The sequence below is a fragment of the Nomia melanderi genome, chromosome 7 (assembly GCF_051020985.1).
Source record: "Nomia melanderi isolate GNS246 chromosome 7, iyNomMela1, whole genome shotgun sequence".
Lineage (NCBI taxonomy): Eukaryota > Metazoa > Arthropoda > Insecta > Hymenoptera > Halictidae > Nomia > Nomia melanderi.
In genome coordinates, this window is record NC_135005.1 from 6,779,487 (window position 1) to 6,800,763 (window position 21,277).

General features: G+C 32.9%; 1 protein-coding gene across 2 annotated transcripts in view; it reads right to left on the minus strand.

The window, feature by feature from the left end:
• DIP-lambda (Dpr-interacting protein lambda) overlaps positions 1–21,277 on the minus strand; it is a 201,450-nt gene that overhangs the window by 21,835 nt on the left and 158,338 nt on the right. For both annotated transcript variants that reach the window (XR_012998994.1, XM_031970408.2), the window contains exons 5-7: positions 9,288–9,403; positions 8,828–9,013; positions 5,065–5,251 (exon numbers count right to left, since the gene is read on the minus strand). Coding sequence is in view for 1 of the 2 variants with exons in the window: in XM_031970408.2 (XP_031826268.1) it covers positions 5,065–5,251; positions 8,828–9,013; positions 9,288–9,403 (489 nt within the window). In the remaining variant the exon portion in view is untranslated. The remainder of the gene's footprint in view (positions 1–5,064; positions 5,252–8,827; positions 9,014–9,287; positions 9,404–21,277) is intronic.

The following is a 21,277-nucleotide window of genomic DNA, read 5'->3' on the forward strand; positions in this document are numbered from 1 at the left end:
AATGACAGAAGAAACCTTGTCAAGGTTATTCTTAATGTCATTTCAAGGTTACTGTTATTTAGAGGTCGTGAAGTTATAAACAATGTATAATATCAAATTTTTAAATGATCGAAATTTGTTTGAAATTTATTTGGAAAATATTGTTTTGTTCGATATTTTAAATTATTTAGCACTTTTCGTATTATTATAATTACCATTGTAAAATATATGATAGTAATGTGATAGTAATATAATAGTAATATATATTATATACTTTATAACAGTAATATTACAATAATACGAAAAACACTTGATAATTTGAAATACATATACTACAAAATAATCCCCACGAAAATTGATAAAGAAACATTTTTATCTACAAATATATAATTGTTAAAACGAAATTGAACGTTCAGTTTGGACAGGTAGTACTGCGAAGTGAATTAACGTGGAAGGAATTCGAAAAGATTAAGCCTGACGATGCGCGCCAGAGGGAACGTGTATCAGGATAGCAGGCCGGCAGTACCAATGTTGAATCGCTAAATACCAGGGTTACAATCGGTACGAGGGAGTTCAGAGTATCAGCTAATGTTTATTTTATGCGACGGTTAGCCGAGTGAATTACTAAAGAGGAGTCAATATTTTAACCAATGGAAATTGCAATTTATCCGAGGTCTTGTCTTCCCGTCTCTGAATAACGGATGCCTTTAATGGACAGGCACGTATATTAAACGTAGATTAATGTTACCGGAGAACGCGTATCTCGTAATCTGCACGCGTCGAAATATATAATCCGGCCACGTTAATACAGTTTGTCACAGTGCGCGCGAAATATGACAAAGAAACGAAGGAAAGGATTGTTTAGCACCAGGGGTTGAATAGCCACGATATAGGTTTCTATATAACATCGGGTTCTATAACTATTTTTCGGTTTTTGAATCAAATATAGAACTGAAATATAGAATCGAAATGCAAAACCGAAGAATAATTATTATAGAATCGATATTATATTTCCTATATTAATTATACAATAATTCAATTATAATATATTATATTGTGAATATTATAAATTTTATAAATATTATAATTATATATTATTTGCTTTCGTGAAACAATGCTTTTGTTGCATCGTAAGTTATGGTCTCACGGACCAACAACAGTTGTAGTGTATATTTATTTCACCATGGCAGTTGAGGGTTAAAAGAAATGCTATTAACTCCATACTTAATGTTTAGAGTGCGTATTTTCACTGGTTTATTAGAAATTTGCAAAATTACAAATTTGTAAAATTCCAATGATAGCGGACAGTATTAAAAAATCTACGGTGTGTCCAAAATGTAAGGGTTTTCATATTTTTTATTTATTATTATTTTCTTTTCCACTTGTTATGATCGGTTTATTTATTTTTAAAAGCTACAACGAACAAATTAAAAGAGGAACGGAGAAATGCATTCGTGTAACATAAATCACGTTTCCAGTTTGACAGAGAAAATCCAATGTATAATTCACTAGTGATCTTGATATAGGACACGTTCCGACTGTGCAGCACGATCCAAAAGTAATGTCTCATAATTTCGACGTAAAAATCGCGGAAGAAAATATCCATAATTGCATTTCTAATTAAAACCGGGCGATTATAATGTTATAAATTGTTATATTAATTGATAGCACTTCCGACATTAACGAATATTGTCCCAATTCGAATAAACGTTCACCTTTGAAGCTCGAATAAATGCCAAGCTTTAAAATGAGTGTGCTGAAGAGAGTGTAATAGTAAACTGATTTATTTAATAATTCCTCAGAAAAGCATTTCTACCTTTTTAAGAATTATCAAAAAGGAAGCTCAAAATGTGCATTTTTGAATTGTCTGGTTGTTTTAGAAATAACATTAGAAGCTTATTATATAAGTTTTTATATTAGCATAATTAAAAATAAAAAAAAACGACTAAAATTTAATATTTAATAAAATGATCTTTGTGTTTACATTTATTTAAGCTTATGTGATGATTAATAAAAAAAGCTTTTAATTTTATTTCTAAAACGATCAAACAGTTCCAAATGTTATGTTTCAGGTTTCCTTTTTAATTTAAGTTCTAATGTAAAATAAAATTACAGTAATTGTAAATTTCGTTCAGCAACCTTTGAACTGCCCTGTACAGACATCCAGAACACGTATCCGGCGATAAATGTGACCGTAAAATGTTCCGCGCACACATTGAAATGTAAATTGCTGTCCACAAGGTAATTAATTAACGACAATGAGCCGCGAGACAATCGATTATTCCGCATTGACGCTGGGCCCCCGATATCTTGCACAGTCGTATTTTTTTTCCAGTGAACGCGGCGAGGAAGTGGCCGCGGCTTGTTTAACCCTTTGTGCTCGGGATACATTTTTCCCACCAACAAAATTCTTTTATTGTCTTTCGAACGTAGAAGCAGAATGTAAAATTAGGAATGTTCTGATCGTCATATTTTTAAAACGAGTGGTTTCTGGATGACACTGATAATGTACTGAGAAAAATCAACCAATTTATTGATTATAGATTGATTATTATTATTATATTATAATTGCATAATTATTATATAATTGTTACATTTTTATTAATATTGTTATAATATTGTTATTATATTATAGTCACATTATTATTATATCATTATTACGTTTCCTTATATTATTATATTATTATTATTAACTTGTTTTCATATCATTATTAAATATACGTAGATTCACATAAATTACCTTATTAGAAATTAATAAACTTTAACGAACGTTCATAACATTTCCAAATGATCTTGGCAGAGATAATAACACTGATTCATTCGGACAAAGATAAAACTCAGATTTGTGTATCAAACCGCATAATGTATGTCCCAGTGCTCAAAAGGTTTACGAAGCTATCGAACAATATTGTCGATCCCCTGATCCGCGTCCACGAGTCGAACTCGTATTTTATGGCTTATGATTTTAATTAACTCAACTTAATCCGTTAAATGACACGGAAGGAACATAGCTGGCCACGCGAAAGGTTTACCAGCTTTCCGGAGGAATTGTCTCGACAGACATCTTTATTCACACCGTTAAACCCGGCGAACCTTTTCTTAACTCGATCCTTAACCTTTTATCAAACTTTCAGATAATACTTCTCTTTCTTCCAGACTTTTTCTCTGGTTCGAATGATACAATTTCTACATTTCGTAAGATTTATAAAATTATTCCTTAGGAAAAGAGATTCGGAGTAAAACTATCGGATTTGACGATTATTATGATCACTGCTGATAATGTAACCAAATTATTATAAATATGTGAATCTTTATAGAAGTTCAAGGTTGTTAGAATATTATTTGAAAAATAGAGTTATGATGGAAAATAGTTTTTCTTAATGAATATTATTAAGAAGTATTATACTTTGGTTATTTTATATATTTTTTTCGTATCGTGTGTATTGCATGCAATTATGCATTTTCGAATTTTCTGTAAGTATACAGAAATCCGTGGTCCAATTATGAGAATTACTAGTCAATGCTTCTTTTTGTTATAGTTCGAGATTGGAGAGTTGTTTTTATAAACATGACAAGAAAAGAAGAATTAAATTTAATATATTCTTGATTTGTGCATTCAATGATTTGAAAAATGAAACAAAGATTCGATTGTTACTGTCAAAGTGTAGGATTTCTCGAATGTTAAGGAACTGAGAAACTTTGTAGTTTACAGCATAAAAATCTACAAGAAACCTTTATTTGCTGATAAAAATCAAGGCACGACCGTGTTTAGACTTGTATTTGGCCCATGAAAATATCCAAGAAACCTCTATTTACCGATAAAAATCCAAATGACTGTTGTAAAGCGTTATCGAGGCGAGCAGTGAACAATGAATTGGCAGATTATGCGATCTGTTCTCGATTCGGTTCCTTGCGAAACCAACGTAGATGATAATGACACGATAACGATATCGCGTAATACTGGATTTTATCTTGTAACGGGTTAAAGGGACGATTAACTTTCTAATTTCACCCTTACATCCCGCGAAGTTTGAGCAAAGATAATTTTGGTACTCTTTTATCGGGCGGAACGGATCTTCAGCGCACGCCGTGCTGCATTCAGAATGCAATTGCACTCGGTGACAATATGATACGTAAATTCGGGCGCGCGAGGTATGTACAGGGTGCACTGTTTTCATCTGAATGCAATTTAATCTATAATTTCACTTATTTTCAGAATTGCTCGTCATTTAAAAAGATATTTCGACAATATTCTGGGTGCAATTGCATTTCGTGACAATATGATATACAAATTTGGACACATGGATTATGTACAAGGTGCACTATTCTATACTGTAAATGCAATTATTTCCAAAGTTGTTTGTTATTCGAAAAAAATATTTCGAACAGAATTTTTTTGATTTCCTGATGGAAGTAATTTAATATAGTTAATTTATCAATATATGGACACACGAAAGAAATACGGAAGTCAATATTCAATAAAATCATATAATTATTAATACTTTAATCGATAACTGATTCGCTATAAACAAGTTTCAATTATTTATCTCAAGAAACTATTGAATCAAGAGCTATTTTATTTTCAATAGTGCCCATTTATACCAGTAGATTCCACGTTTGTATTGATAAATTAAAATAGGCCACCCTGTGTATTGTCTACTATAGTTCTGTGCATCTGTCACGGGTCATCTTGCAAGTAAAATGGATGCGTGTCACCGGTGTGCATTCTACATGCATAATGAGTGTGAATCTTTAGTGTAACAATCGAAGAATGAAATCTCCAGTTTATCATTTAATTATTTTTATAAAAATCAATTCTTATCATTTGTGCAATTTTATTTAGATTTTTCATTTGAAAATATTAAAACTAACGTTACTTATGTTAACGAATGTTTAATTTGAAATGTAATTGTTGTTTTGTTTGATCGAAGATTTTATTGTTCTAAAATTGTCAGAAATCGATGCGCGTTTAATTGAAAAATTGCATAATCGAATAACAATATTAATTAATCATTTTATTTATGTCACGCGTCGACTATTCTAAATAATTATGATTTATTATGCTGAAACGTTGAGAAATCTTACATTGCTTCTGTCCATCTTCCCTGAGAGTGATGTTTGCGCCACTTTCCCGTTTCCAAGAGACTGTTGGTTCCGGTGAGCCAGTAGCGACGCATCTTAATCTTATATTACCACCCTCGCGTGTTATCATGCTGTTAGCTGACTCGTCGTCCATGATATCTGGCGGTATCAACACATCCATGTATCCTGTCTGAAAAATACAAATGAATAGAATTTGTTAGGATCGATTGTTTGTAAAGAAACTGAATACTAAACATATAGAATATTATATAATTAACTTTCAAAGTTGTTACCATTGAGTGTCATGATAAAACTTAGTGGTAATGATACAGAATACAATATAATTCATTTTATAACTTTTTAGGGTTGATTGTTGCAATTAAATTTATTAATAATGATATTTAATATAATAATATAATTAATCTTAAAACATGCCACCATTGATAATTGTAATAAAACTTAATACAAATATATTATACCGTCATACCACATTATTACTATTAACTTTCATATTATGATACCATACCATCTACATAAAAATACAATAATTGATAATATAATGAATTATCCATTTATAAAATCATCTCACATAACTTCTTAAAATAATAATTTTCCTGAATACATAGGAAATTATTTATTCAGATATCATTTGAAACACACATTTATTTTATAATTATTATTCTCCTCAAGAATCCCATTAATAATGTCCAACTCCCTCGCGACTCAGTTACGAAATTGTTGCAAATAAAATTAAAAACTGAGTAAGGGCAAGGGTCGATACCTTTCCTTATAAGTCATTTCCCTTTTCCAAGGACCCGACCGACCGTTACTTAGATACTCTTTCGTCCCAACTAATTGTGTAGAGTAACTGCGTAGAAACTGCATTACGCGAGATGACTGGCCGGAAAGTGCAAAGGGTTGCGAGTGTATCGTTCTAGAGCGGAAAATTATCCTCGCTGGTGTAAGTGCGTGTGGAGTGTATAATACAGACGCCTGATTTTAATAATCGGTGTGCGTCCGAACACGGGCGCGAACAACGTATATCTCACGGTGATTATAATTCCATGTGGAACGAGAACGGTAAGTAGACGGTTCTTTTTTTCGGTGTCAGTTTTTTACCCGCGAAATAAATAGACGTTGCAGTGTATGCAGCTGAATTATAAATATTGTTAGGAGAGCACTATTTTCAAAATTACGGTGTTTCTTGATCAGTTGGACATTTTTAATGATCTGCGGATTAGAAAAGATGGGGTGGGGAGTTTGAAATTTGTTTACATTTAAAAACAGTTTAATATTTGGATACGAAATGAGATGAGTAATTAAATGATTAAATAGGTGTTTAGTCAAATCGTTAAGTGATTAACTAGTGAAGTAGTTCAATAATGAAATGATTGAATAGTTAAATAATTGAATGATTGCATAGTGAAGTAATTAGGAAATCGAATAATTTGATAATCCGATAATTACATAATTTAATACTTAAATGATTACACATAATCTTATCAATCAACAGTACGACAATCCCAAAGTAATTATTCAAACGAGCTTTCCGTCTTAACAATGACAAAACAAACAGAAATAAAATTCTTTCGACTAATTTCAAACAAAGAATTCCGAATTTTTTAACTCAAATTTTATGTTCTTAGAGAATATACGACAATCCGTATATTGACATGCACGAAGTTACAAGCTATGAATTACGATACCGTATGAAAACTTATTTTCCTTTGGATTAGTACAGTATATATGTTGAAGGTTCTCGGATTGCAAGGTCGCGGTCATGTAATACCTTGCACAAATACACTAGGATTAAGGACGGTATCCTGCTTGCGGACCTAAGCACATGCACGCTTAGCTTGTATAGAATTAACGGACTAAAGTTTCGAGAATCCGGTTAACATGTTACGATCCGTACGTCGTTTTCAAGACGGGACAAAATGGTCGGATTAGAATGATTCAATCATCTTAAACATCCGATTGAAACCCGTATTTCTACGTGATAAAAGATACGATAAAGAAAAATCGTGCAGCAATCACGCGCAAAAAATTACTGCAGTCAAAGGATAAGACATTTTTAAAGTTGAAAATCTGCAGTCATTATTTTAAACTTGATTTTTTAAAAAGCTCAGTAATAAATATGATTTCCATTATTTCTATTATAAGGAGTTTGTAAGAAACGTCTATTCAGTGATGATTGAATTGTAGATTTTAAAAGATTGTAACAAACTATCAAGATTTTCTTATGTTCACTGCGTAATTTAAAGATCTAAGATAAAAACACTTTGGAATTAAAGTATGAAAGGATAATACAGTTTAACGAAATTTTCATTTTAATCTACCTGTGAGAATGCATTTTATCGAAACGCTAAATTTTCACCTGAATCCAATTTCTGCACAAATTTTATATTTGCATAAAAGTCCAATGGAAACGACACGGAAGAAAATGGAAGATATATTATAGAACAGTGTTTCTCAATCCTATTTCCATCGTAGAGTAGTAATCCACATTGTACTATATTATTATAGGAGTGAAAGTAAATATAATAATATTCGGTAAATCACATAATGCAAAATATTTTATTTGTCGTGTTCAATAATAAATATAATATATTAATATATTTTGTATTACTTTAATATTTAATATGTATTTCGTTATTTTAATACATTTAAACGCAATATATTTCGAATAGATTTCTCGGACCAGTGAAATGTTTTTCAACACCATTTCAGAACGGAAGACCTCGATCGTAGAGAAAGTTGTCGGTGCGCGCAGAGAGTAGCGTTCCCCGGGGCCCAGGTGCCCAGAAGCAACGGTTTAGAGTTTTTGCTAAAAAGCGTCTCGCAAAGTAAAATGAATAGAGTTGTCTGTCATTGGTTTAAGGAAATCCGGTAACCGGAATTGTCGTGAATTTAACCATCGCGTCGGGATGCAATTCCGTAAGTATTATCATCCGAGAACGGGTCTTACACTCTAGGGGCACGTGACGCGGATCACGAAGTTGTTCGCGAGGAACTTTCCATTTACTTTGATCCGAAACATCCGCTGCCGCGGCTATTTATCTTGGGCGAGTTCTCGTCCGATACCGCTTCGGAAACTTTTTCTTCGACGGCCAGCACTACTCGGACAAACCTTGTCCGATCCTCATCGGTGTGAAATGGGCGTGAACTTGTCAAAGGTAGGTAGTACGTATTGTGGCGTAATTGTATTTCTCAGGATAAAATTGTTATTGAGGGATAAATACTTGTTAATTATTATTTGTTGTTATAGATGAAACGATATTTAAATTGTTATTTTTTATTGTAGTTAAAATGACATTTTTTAATTGTTATTCCTTGTTACAGTTGGAATCGTATTTTCATTCTTATTTGTTATTGTACTTCAAATGATATTTTAACTAATATTTTGTTATAGTTATTATTGTCACTATTATTCACAATATTTTATTCTTTATGATCAGATATTTTATTATTCTAATTATTATTCACAATAATAATTCTATAATAATAAACAGAATTTTTAAGACAATTATTAGTTAGAATCATAGAAAATTATAATGACTATAAGGATTTAGAAAAAAATACAAAGTAAACAATTCAATTTCAAAATGTAATATAAAGCATCGAAAAAAAATATATTCAATTTAATTATTAAATTAACTGTACTGTTCAAAGCATATTTTTCACCATGCTATCCACTTAGAAGTATAGATATCTTGTTTACGTGATGTAACTGGTGCAGATAGAAAAGAAACGAATTTCTGCTCACCTGACTTCGCATAGGGACTGTGTTCACTTGGCACATATAAACACCTGAGTCATTCTTCTGAACGTTCATCACGTGTAACTTCCACGTGTTGTGTCCGTTGTGAGTGACTGAGAGTCGCGGGTTGTGTGTCACCAGATGCGTGTGAATTGCCAAGATCGCTCGCGAGTCGGACTTTATCCAGGCCACCTGGAAAAATAAAGTTCACGAAAATGAAAATGGTATTAATTAACTGAACGAATTGAAAAGCAAAGTGAAATTTTATCTTGCGTAATGACGAAACAAACTGTACAAAGATAGAAATGAAATTGATTAATTTAATTGAAGTCAAAGGACAAAATGAAATTCTATTTTTTGTAAGGATTTTCTTGAATTAGAAATTTCATTTTTCGAGGATAATAACATGGAAATTTGGATATCCTTATTAACGAAACAGATATGAATAAATATTCGTCATATTTACCATGTATGGTAATAGATGATTAACAATGCACGTGAAAGATACGTCGCGACCCTGGATCACTGTGTGATTTTCCAAAGGAGCTAAAAACTCGGGCAGTGTTTTCGAAGTTGTTTGACCTGAAACGAGAATTTTTTTAAATGTAGTAACCGTAATCATTGGTAGTTTTTAAAACATTATAGAAACATTATTTTGTTTCGATATAAACAATTTTTAATATATTATATTGATATAATGCTCCCTTAGAACTTCAATTTATTCAGAATTTCTTCAGAAAGAAGAAAGTAGAGAAGTTTGGAACCGACGATGTTCTGTTAATGCTCAAGTTAATATTTTAAAATTAACGTTACCACTTTCAAAAAATAAAATCAATAACGAATTTTTAATAAAATATATTCCAACATTGATGTTCATCGTTAAGTAATTTTTTAAACAAAGCATCACTACTTTTAAATAATAAATTAGGAAAAACGAATCAAAATTATTATTCAATTTTTAAGAAAACATTGCACATTCGATGTTTAGTTATTCCATCAAAAGAAACATGACTATTTTCAACAAATAAAATAGGAAAAGTAAGTAAAAATTAATCATAAATTTCCGAGAAAACATATTTCATCGTTAATATCCACAGTTGTTCAATCTTCAAAAAGAAACATCAGCAGTCTCAACAAATAAAACGGAAAAACTAAATAAAAATCAATAACAAATTTCTAAGAAAACATGTTCCAACGTAAATATTCACAGTTACTCAATTTTCAAGGAAAAGCATTACCGCACACCCAGCGAAGAAAGTCACTAGGAAAAATGAGTAGAAATCAGTAATGAATTCTTAGAGAGGCGCATTCTAGCGCCGACGATTTTCTGTCGATATACATGCATGAATAAGCAGTACTGTCGATTACATATTCAAGCTCCCTTCAGAAGAAGATTCCACCCTCTGGGGCCGTCCACCACTTCGCCGCGTGACAGACAGAGGCCGTGATAGAACGGAGAGAGAGAGTGGAGCACACCCAATTCACCCATATTCCCGTATCGAATTCTTGTATGCGTTCATGCAAGAAAGGCGATAAATGGAAAATTCTTGGGTCCTGCAATCGTAATCTGGTTGTTGAAGCTCCGTTCTCATGCTACAATTTTACGAGCGTTCCGATCTTGTTCGCACGGTAACTTCTTCCCCCTTTCAACCTCCTCTCCTCTCACTTTTAACACTAAACGTACCGGCCAAATGACCAGTTTTCAAATTTCATTAAAAATTCTGCATTTCCTTCCGGCCATTACAACACTAAACCTACCGAGCAGTCAAATTGACTTTCGCAATTTTCCTACGGAAACTTCGAGAGTGCATCTATTGAGGCTCCTATTAATTTACAATTGAGTTTGCGCGTTGCTGAATCAATGTCTTCAGTAATTTCTCAGAGAATCTTCTGTTATCTTTCTAATAATCGTAAAAAGAAGAAATCAGGAATGGGCCCTTTTGATCTGTCTGCTAGTTTTAGCGTTAACTGTATATCGGTTCTTATATTGTTCGGTTAATCAGTTCTTTAATTTTTGTCTTTTTTTTAGTTTCAGTAAGAAAAATTAATCACAAGAGTATTTCTGCACTGCCGAATTTAAACTACTGATATTTGTTTACAATGCAAGTGTCAAAGTTCTTATCAACAGGTATATATGTTGTAATAACGAAATTTTCAAACTTGTATATACTTTATTGCAAAACAACATGTCAATATAACAAAAATGTAATTTTACGTAAACATGAACAAAATTTGTCTCATAAGCCAGATGATTTAGATCGTCTGCAAATATTATAAAATGCAAAGGAGGCCCAATCAAATATTGATTATTAATACATTCATTGTATTTTTAGTGTAATTTGTATAGGTACGAATACTGTTGTGAGACTAATGTTCTTCCGGTTTACGTAAAATTATCATAAGGAAAAACAATGTTCCCAAGAAATATCAACTTTAATCAATTTCCTAAAAGTCAAACATTATTCATAAAACATTTAGCGTAACTTTACATTAATATACAATATTTCAGTATTAACCTGAAGAAAAATTGATTTGTATATGTTAATTATGTAACAAGTTATTTGTTTTTCAAACAAAGAACAGTTGTTCGTACACGTGTCGTTCGTGTGCGAAGGCCCTAACACATTTATTTTTGGAAGCTTTTCAACCCCTGGTGAAGTGTCACCAACTTCTATCCAAACCACCGCGCGTCGGCCAGAAGCTTCGGCAGTTTCGCTCGTGTTCGAGGCGGCCAGTGATAACGGGCAACGAAATTACACTGAATTTTCCATAGTAGCGGCTTGGGTCAAATGTCTATCTGGATTTTCGGATCACGGGGGCTGGCTCCGCGCTAACTCGGAAAATTCCGTGGATTCCGGGACCCGACGGTAGCAAAGGTTGTCTCGGCGCTGCCGTGGAAGACAAAGTAGGTTCGGGGGAAACGGAAGTTGCATCACGTGCAGGGTAAACTCCAGCCGTGCCACCGGTGGAATCTTTTCTGTAAATACAGATTCTCGCCAAAGGCTACGTTGAGATATTTCGAAGACTTTTGTTACGAGGTTCGCGAACGGCGGAGCTCGCTCGCCGCCATTGTTCGACCGTGATGAAAAGTTAAAACGTTCGGCCACGGTTGCTTCCGTCGGTTCGCCGACGCGACGCAACGCGACGGTTGCCTTTGCGCCACGGCCGATACTTTATTAACGCAGGAACCAACCGAGTACACTTGGTCCTCGATTTACACGGCATTCAAATTATACGACTTCGGTTTAAACAGTTAATACACTTGCATCATATGGAAAAGTGGAGAATTGGCTCTTATCACCGAAAATGTTTGTTTTTTATTGCATCGAAATACAAATGGTTCAAAAGGTATAAAGAATTGAAAACAAAGTGGCGTAAATAAGGAATTCGTGATTTTATTTAGTTAGAAACTAATTTTAGAAGTTTAAGACAGTTTTGTCTTGAAAGAGTTGATAAAAAATTGTCGATCAATGTATGTAATCCGTATGAAAATTGTAACAATAGATTATTTCCAGTTTTTTCGGTTATTCATTATAGTATTCAAGTGAAACTATTTATTTTCGAAATCATTATGAATGTTCAATGCTTTAAGATACCAATAATTGCGGAATAAGGAGACCGGAACTAGTCATTCTTCTAGTGTTAAACGAACTGTGAGAGTGAAGTTTTCGAAAGTTTGGTTGATTTATTAGTTTGTCTATTACTGGAATGAGTTTATTCAATGATTCTTAGGAAAATTGTTTGTATCTTTTCGGTACTTGGGAAATAAGGGAGAAATGAGCTGTGATTGAATATGAACGAAAAGAAGTAAATATTAAATATATAGGAAGACTAGAAATAAATATTAATTGAATTCACATTTATCAACATTTTGTATCAATTACTATACACTATTGTGCAGATAGTAGGAAACAAGATTTTCTAATTGATTTGTGTGTAAAAATTCTAAGTTGAAGACTTTGCTATTGTCAAATTTAATGAAGCAATAATAATTGAATAAATAACCGTCGCAGGAAAATTCAATTTTGTGAAGTGAATTAATTTATATTAAAACTTCTTGTTTCTAACTTTTTGAAGATTTTTATGTTACAAATATATAATAATAGTCTAATCTTGTATATTACGGATGAAAATCATTTAAAAATAAAATATACAATGATGTGCTTTGTATAATTAATATAATGCGTAATATCGAGTAACCATATTGTGTACCAAGAATAGAATTTTTAGTATTTAATAATTTCAAAGGGGAAACGGGATAATAGTACAGACATTACAAAATCTTCATTTCATCCCTTTTCCATTAAATGATTCTACATTTCAAGCGAAATAACCACGTTGCTGGTAAATGTTCCGGAAAGATTTCCTCAGGTTCTACTGGAAATAATTGGTTAACGAATCAATATCTGACCCAATCCTGCTTTACCATGAATCAATTGTACTAAACATTTCCTGGTTCTAGATTTACCGAGGTCAGTTATCGAAGCAGAGATTTGTAAGTTTCTATTAGATTCTACCATTTTTGTCACAAAAAATTAATCAAAATAAATAGGTGGAATAATAAGACAGTTTTTAACATTATTTATATTCTCTCTATATGTAGTTTTATATATTAACTTATTTTCGTAGATTCATGTTATGTGAAAATGAAAAACGCCAGCTGGAACTTCGCTTTGAGAATTGTAGAATTATTTTCAGAATGTGTCACTAAAACACAATTACCAATTGAAGCCATGATTTCCAAAACAGTACAAGTCAATTAATGTGTTTGATTAATGTGTTTACATTTCAATAAATAAATTATCTTGTAATAGATGTAATTTTCTAATTAAAGAAATAGGAACACATTTTTCAAGAGGCTGTGACAATTTACTTTCAGATTCAAGGAAGTGCCAATCACTACAAGGGTCAAAAACCACTGATCTAAACCGACGAACGTCAATTTTTCTACGAACGATAGAATAAACCATATAATAAACGTCCATAAACCTAGTGTTAAATTAACCTAGAAATCTTCATCACGAGACTCACTCGTCATTGTACGGCAAGGGTTTAAAAATATGTATTTTTCGTCGTGAGTTCCGAATAAATAATTTATATTGACAATGTAAGTAGACACAGTCGAACAAGGAGGCATCGCGCAAAAGTACAATAAGAGCCCCCTGGGTGTAAGCCTCTTAGCCAATTGAAAGTTTCGTTACTTCGTAATTCAGTCGATCTCTGAACTCGTTTCATAACTTTACATTCGATACCAGGTCTTTACGCCGCGAAGCCGACCTCTTATAGTTCCCTTCTACACTTTTCTTTCTACGGGCGAAACAGTAATTAGTTTGTATGTCAGGGAAATTGAATCCGCTTACGACTTCGCGAGCTCCGCGACGTGACGGTAACGGTGGACTACTTTATGCAAATTCTCGAAATAGATCGTTTGATTCCGACGGTGGTAAAGCGACCCGATATTCTGTAATCCCAAACAGTTTTGATGCCACTTTCGAATCTGGCCGACGCGACGGTTGAAATCTTTTCGACTTGGAAAGTACCATTTCCTTCTTTGAGCATAATTTATTAAATTAATATCATCCAGTTATAAAAATGAATGATTTATATTAAGTATATTTAAAACATACTTCATTTTATCAATATTACAGTAAGAATGATTTTTGTTTATTTGATTCTTTGCTCGGTCATTGTACAAACATTCTATGGAAAACACGTTTCTTGTGTAAATTGAATACATTAATTTAAAATACAGATATATGTTCGCGTTGTATATTTTGTAACTTTAAGAAGTCTATGTTATAATAGAAATAACCGTATTTACTTTTTTAATTGAAATGCATGGGTGGAGAAGATTCAAAATAATGAAGAATAAAAGAGTAGATTTGAAGAAGCAAATGAAGTTAAAGAAATTATGAGAATTACATTAACAAAGAAATGTATGTTAGCAGGTTGCAAATTAATTGTTTTCCTATTTGATGTTATTTATTATTAAACTTGAATATATTTTTTTAAATCTGATATTTATTTAATTTTTGACAATTGATTTTAAATATAAGAACAATATTATTAAATTTAAATACCCCTTTTTCCTTTAAAATTTTATTGGACTTGTGAGAATGTGGAAGTGGGAATGTACCTATGTTGAAAATATAGGATGAAATTTATTAAGGGTTTAAATGGTATTTGATTTTAAAGTGAAACAACATCGTATAATAATAATATGTTCCGGGAAAAATGGTATAAATTTATACGCCTCTAGTGATCGTGTTACCATTCGCATACGAATCCTTCTAGATTTACGCCTGGAATTCTATGATAAAAGAGATCATCCTTTTTACGTTTTATACAGAGGATTTGAAGAATCCTATTGATATTTCCATCCTCCAGGAATGCCAATGGGAACTATCATCGTGTCGAATCATAAATTCATCCCTAATCCATGCAACATCGGCTAAAACGCACAACATATTTCTTACTATTATACGTTGATAAATATGTAGTTATAAAATAAAATAGTAAAAAGTATTTTAATACTTTTATTAATATTCTTATTTATGATCATTTATTAATAATTAACTAGCACGTGGAAATCTTTTTAATTGTTGTCTTTCCTACTATTTCTGTTTCTACTAGCAAAAATTTACTTTCTAACTTGATTACTTTCATTTTATAATAAATTATTTGACCGGTTACGATAGGAATTAATACACACAAATTGCCAGTACATTTAATGTTAACCCTTAGCACTCGTATGTCATGCTGGAGATGACAATATAAATTTGAACGTTGGATATTGTTTGAAAAAGTACCACACGTTGAAAGATTCTAAAAATGAAATCTTATAGTAATAATAATTAATAAAATCAATATAAAACGTTGAATTCTACCGCTGAAAGTTACTTCAATTAACTTCCCTAAAAATAAATATAAGTTTACACCAAACAACATTGAAAATGAATCGAGTGCAAAGGGTTAAGATGAAGTTGATTTCCTAAATGACATTGTCCTATCAGAAACTTTCCGTACGCACCGAAAATTTATATGAATCTGTCGGTGCAAAACAGGGGTAAGGTGACTTTCGTTCGAGTTTCAAGTTCACAGGGACGCGTGCTGCGCGCCCGTGCACAAAGAAAGTGGTCTTTTTGTAGGAGAAGGGAAGAATACCCTCCTTCAGGATACTTATCAGATCAGAGCACACGCCTATTGATTTTGGCTTAAACCGGGGAATCCCACCGATAGATAGAAGTTAGAGCCGAGATGCGAGCCGGTCTCGTAATGCAAGTTTTTCTTCCCCTAAATCCTGTCAATCCACGTCACTGTACTTGCGACGGCAAATGAAAATTAGGACACGGGGGCAGGAAGGCTTTCGCAGAAACGCTGCTCTGCAACCTACATTCGCGTAACATTTTGCCGACCATTATAATTCCCGAACTTTGAGCAAAAGTAAGAATGGTCACGTTGTATTTATTTTACTTTTTATTTACAATCATATCTAGGCTAATGATTATGGAATTTAATTTGTTATAAAACGATTTTGTTTTATTCTTGCTGCTACGTTATAATCAGGTAAATATAGTAATGTTTACTGCATTTTTGTAACGAGTGAAGAATAGTTTTTTAATAGATAAATGTTATGTTAGGTACTCACAATGGATAAAATATAGTTTTACAGTTCCGTTTCTATTGAAAGCAAAAGATAAAATGGATAAAATATAGTTTTACAGTTCCGTTTGTATTGGAAGCAAAAGAATATTGTAAAAGAAAATGGCGCATAACAAGGTCTGTTACAAGTAAATAAACAAAATCCCCAAAAACTCAATATTTTTCGAAAAATTTACAATTCAAACAGTTACAATTTCCTGCCAAACCTCCAGAAGAAATTAAAAAATCACATACATCGATTGAAGATCCTCTTAAATGCCAAATTAATTTCGAAACCTCCCTCACGAATCTCGATAACATAACCTAAAAGATTATGTAAACGACTTTATGACGCAGAATGCATGTTCCGTTTGCATAAAGTAGCCAGTCTCGAAGTATCTACAAGTAGAAAGACGGGGTATCATTCTCGATATCCATTTCGGGAAAGAACTGCCGTTAAAATTTTCCCGTTGCGCCCTGGGTGCGGCGCCGCTTAGATTCTCTATTTTTCCCTTTCTCAGGGCGGCGAGTATAGCTGGAATCCTAGATAAAGTTAACCGTTTCGTCTTTGAGGGGCCACGGAACAAGGAGGAAGGAAAGGAAACTTCGCTTGAACGGGAAAAATAAAACAAACCGGTCGTCGGTTGCGCTCCCAGCATACCGTGGGGATTGTCTCGTTAGCATAATCTGCCGGCTCGCAGAGGCTGCTACTCCAATGCCCTTTCTTTCTCTTTCGTGCTCGCCTTCTTTCGGTCCTTTATACGTTTCTTTACTGCCTGTGTATTCTGTCTAACGGCCGCCGCGTTATCTTCTTCGACGCGTCTTCGACGAGAAAAAGCCTGTCGCGCTAACACGTGCTCATCAAAAGGGTACTTTTCTTTGTTTAAGAGGTTCTTCTGGTCTCCGGAAGCGACTACCGGCATTTTCTTCGCGAAGATTGAATGAACGGGCGTATTTGAATATTTTATTTATGGTTTCGCGTCGCTTTGAAGCGTTCGTTGTATGTAGTCAGTGGATTTTGGGGGAAATTCTTATCAGGTTATCGGTTAGGTATTGTGCAATAGTTGTCGTAAAATAAGGTATAGAATGTCTAAAGCCATTTATGTTTCTTCTATAAAGTAACCGTGAAGATTAATTAATAAATTACAATTTGAAAAAAATATTATTATAGCTATTTATATATTTTATTATTCTGTTTTGTGTTTAAAAAAAATAATTAAAATAGAAAATGTAATTATGTAATTATAATTTTGTATTTTCAATAATTGTTGTGACATACCGATCAAATTAAGTTTTCAAAGTTGACTTAACTTTAATATTTGATCGGTTATATTCAAACCTGGCGAACAAACAACTTCAGATCAATGTCTCCGAGAAATGTATTTTTTTTCAACAAAAAGAATCACAATATTTCTTAAGATGATTGAACACCATATGTTCTCAAATTTCTAATTGACATTCGAATAATTTCACGGCATTTTATCGATCGATATCGAATCGACTCAAACACTTAACATTTTGTTTACAACGTTCGTTCCTGTTAAATCGTTGTACTCGAATCGTCGTGTAACAGTAACTTTTGGTGATTACTTTGTTGTTCGGAATGATTCAGGGATTCGGACCCGTTGTATCGGAAAATAATAGAAATTCATTGACGCCGCGGTCGCAATTCGGCGATGAAACGAAACATTGAAACGTTATTGTACGCTGATCAAGAACCCATGACTGTTCATGGTTCAATTACGTTTTCAGCGCGGCGAACAGTGGTTCAGGCCACGTGACTGAACTGTGATCGTACCGTGACTAAATCCTCATCCTAGTTTACGCTTCGTCCATCCGACCCCATACTGTTACGCTGTGTCGCTTCATAAACTTCACTGTAATTTCTGATAAATTTCCTAGCTCCAGCCTCGCCGGAACTGATAATAAACGTAACTGGGTTACTTATTAAAATATTGCTGTTTCCTCTGACATTTTGCACTTCCTTGATTCGGAGTTACGGTTGGATGTATTGTATTGTTGGATTAATTCACGATTCGCTGGGAATCGTGGGCAATGAAACATAAAATGCAGTAGGTACTGTACAGGGTGTTACATTTTAATCAATAAATGCAATTGCGTATGGAACTATTCCTTATTAAGAAAATGTTTCAAATGCAAATTTTTCTGTTTTGGCGGGTACTATCAGAATAGTTAAACTGTTAAAAAGTTACTAATGGATCAGTAAATTAATTAATAAATTAATGACTTAACTAATAACCTGATAGTACAATAATTTCATTAATAATTTAATGATTCAATAACATAATTGATAACTTCGTGCCTTAAAAACCTAATTAAAAACTTAGCAACTTAACAACTTCATCAATATCTTAATGATTGGACAACTTAATCAATAACTCAACAACCCAATAACCCAATTAACAACTCAATCAATAAATTAACAACCTAATACGTTATTAAAATATTAATACGTCAAGTAATCAATACTTTCATTATCAAAATTTCATAAAAATCCCCGCAACATTAAAATTCCGAACCTTCGGCCCTCCTTTATTCTTCCAAATGGATGTCACCACACAACTCGAATTCGCTCGCTCCCTTCATTGGATTCTCGTCGTGTGACAGTCTAATAAAATTTGACTTTTCCGCGTGTCATCGGATTAGCGGACTATCCGATGAAGATGGACCCCAGGCGCGGTCGTTCGACGTGGCCGCGTGTGGAAACGTATCTCCATTTGCGAAGATCTTCGGCGCGCGATATACGGGGATTTTTGCAAACTCAAGGAGCTCGTAAATTTTACGAGGAACGTGCTGGTCGGTTCCGCTGCTGACGGGCTACCTGACGACTTGACTCGCGAACTTCCGCGCGTTAACCACTTCCCACCTACCCCTTTCCCTCGCGCCGCGTTCGCTGGATAACGGACGTTTAAATGTAATTTTTCATGGCCGCGTAAATCACCCCGGCTCTGTCATAATTCCGCTGCACCTGATTCACGCAGAGCGTGCACTGCTTACCGAACGTATTGCGCGTGAGCGTCGAGAATGCTATTCGAACGAGATATATAGGTACATACAGTAGAACCTCGATTATCCGATTAAATCACTTGCACTGGAAAGGCGTGCTACGCACGTCGTGATGTTTTTGTGCCAGAATTGCCAAAGACATATTATACGTTGATAGTCTTATTGGATTACATATTCCAGATTGTTTTGAAATTTACCACTTTGTACGAAATTATTAACACGTTCGCTACCAGCCTTTCTTTCGATGACGGAAATTTTATATCTACTGAGTTGCTAAATATAATGCCGTAGCTTGTAACTTTAAATAACAATATCTATAGGACTAATTTTATTTTCTTTATGTAAAATATAGGATTGCGACCGTCACAGATCCACTTTGAAGGGGTGAAACCACCCCTTGTAAACTGCAAATATTGCTTTTCTGTGGATCATCTTGAGAATGGTAAGAGATAGTAAAAGAAGTTTAAACAAAAGATGCAGTGCTCTTTCATTGAGAGAATTACGATAGTTTGATGTGGTTGAGAGACATTGGTGATTTTGATGGTATTCAAAGTATTAATTGGGTGCTTATCACAGATGAATCGAGAATTGAGAACAATTTCTATGCAGCTTGTTTGGACAAGTTAATCATATATATTCTGAGGTTTAATTTGAAAATTTGAATTATTTAATATGTAATTTCGTGGGTTTTAGAATTTTTATAGTAAACGTGAATAGATTGGAAATTAGAATTAAAAATTTGGGAAGATCGGAGTTTGAAATGAGAGGTACCTCGATCTATTTCTGAATAACCTAATCTTTGTATAATTTACAGTTATTTTATACGTCAGGGATACAAATAATTTATTTAAAAAATTTGTCATGTATTTTAGATATGTCAGAAAGAACGTATGTATTTTTGAAGATTTTTATTGTACACAGTACTAGGTTAAAACAAATTAGCATATATTATATATAAATTGAAGAATTGAAATCATCGGAGTTTGAGAAGATAAATACCTTGATTTATTTCCGAATAACCGGACATGACACACTGCCTGGTATAAATTCATAATATTTTATCTATCAGAGATAATTTGGAAATTAATATGCTCTTTGATAACACGGAATATTCAGAAATATCGCACTTAATTGATGAGATATTTTGTCGTGTTATATCCGATTTCATATTTTATAGAGCAAATATGTGCATACCGATAATGATGAACGATATATATAATACCAATAGATAATATGACAATTACCGTCATATTATTACATAATTGTCATTGCCATAGATAAATATTATAGACAAATTCTGAATATTGGAAATTTAATAATGCACACAGGCATCCTGTAATTAACCACAGCTCCCTTTTCAAGAAATTTTACCAACATCAAATTTACTATTTCCATTACATCATGTTAACCTTCATATTGGCAACCGTTGAATTTTGAAATTATATTTTACACAACTTCATTTTATTCTCACGAAAATTTAACAAATTGCTATGTATATTCATCTTTAGATATTTTTACAATGATTTTTGCATTGAAAACAAAGAATTTACATAGTCACCATTTATTTTGACATAGAAAAATGATAAAATCATATATAAGTACAATATCAAATTTGATGTAACGCAATTGAACACGAAATATTGAAATAAACTAGTCTTATCCCTTAATTCGTATATTATTTTCGTTTAATACCATCGAAAACATTAGTATTTCATTAGAAAAATGAATTTTAGTATTTAATTTGTTTGGCTATATGAAATAAATATATATTTCTACAACTTATACCAA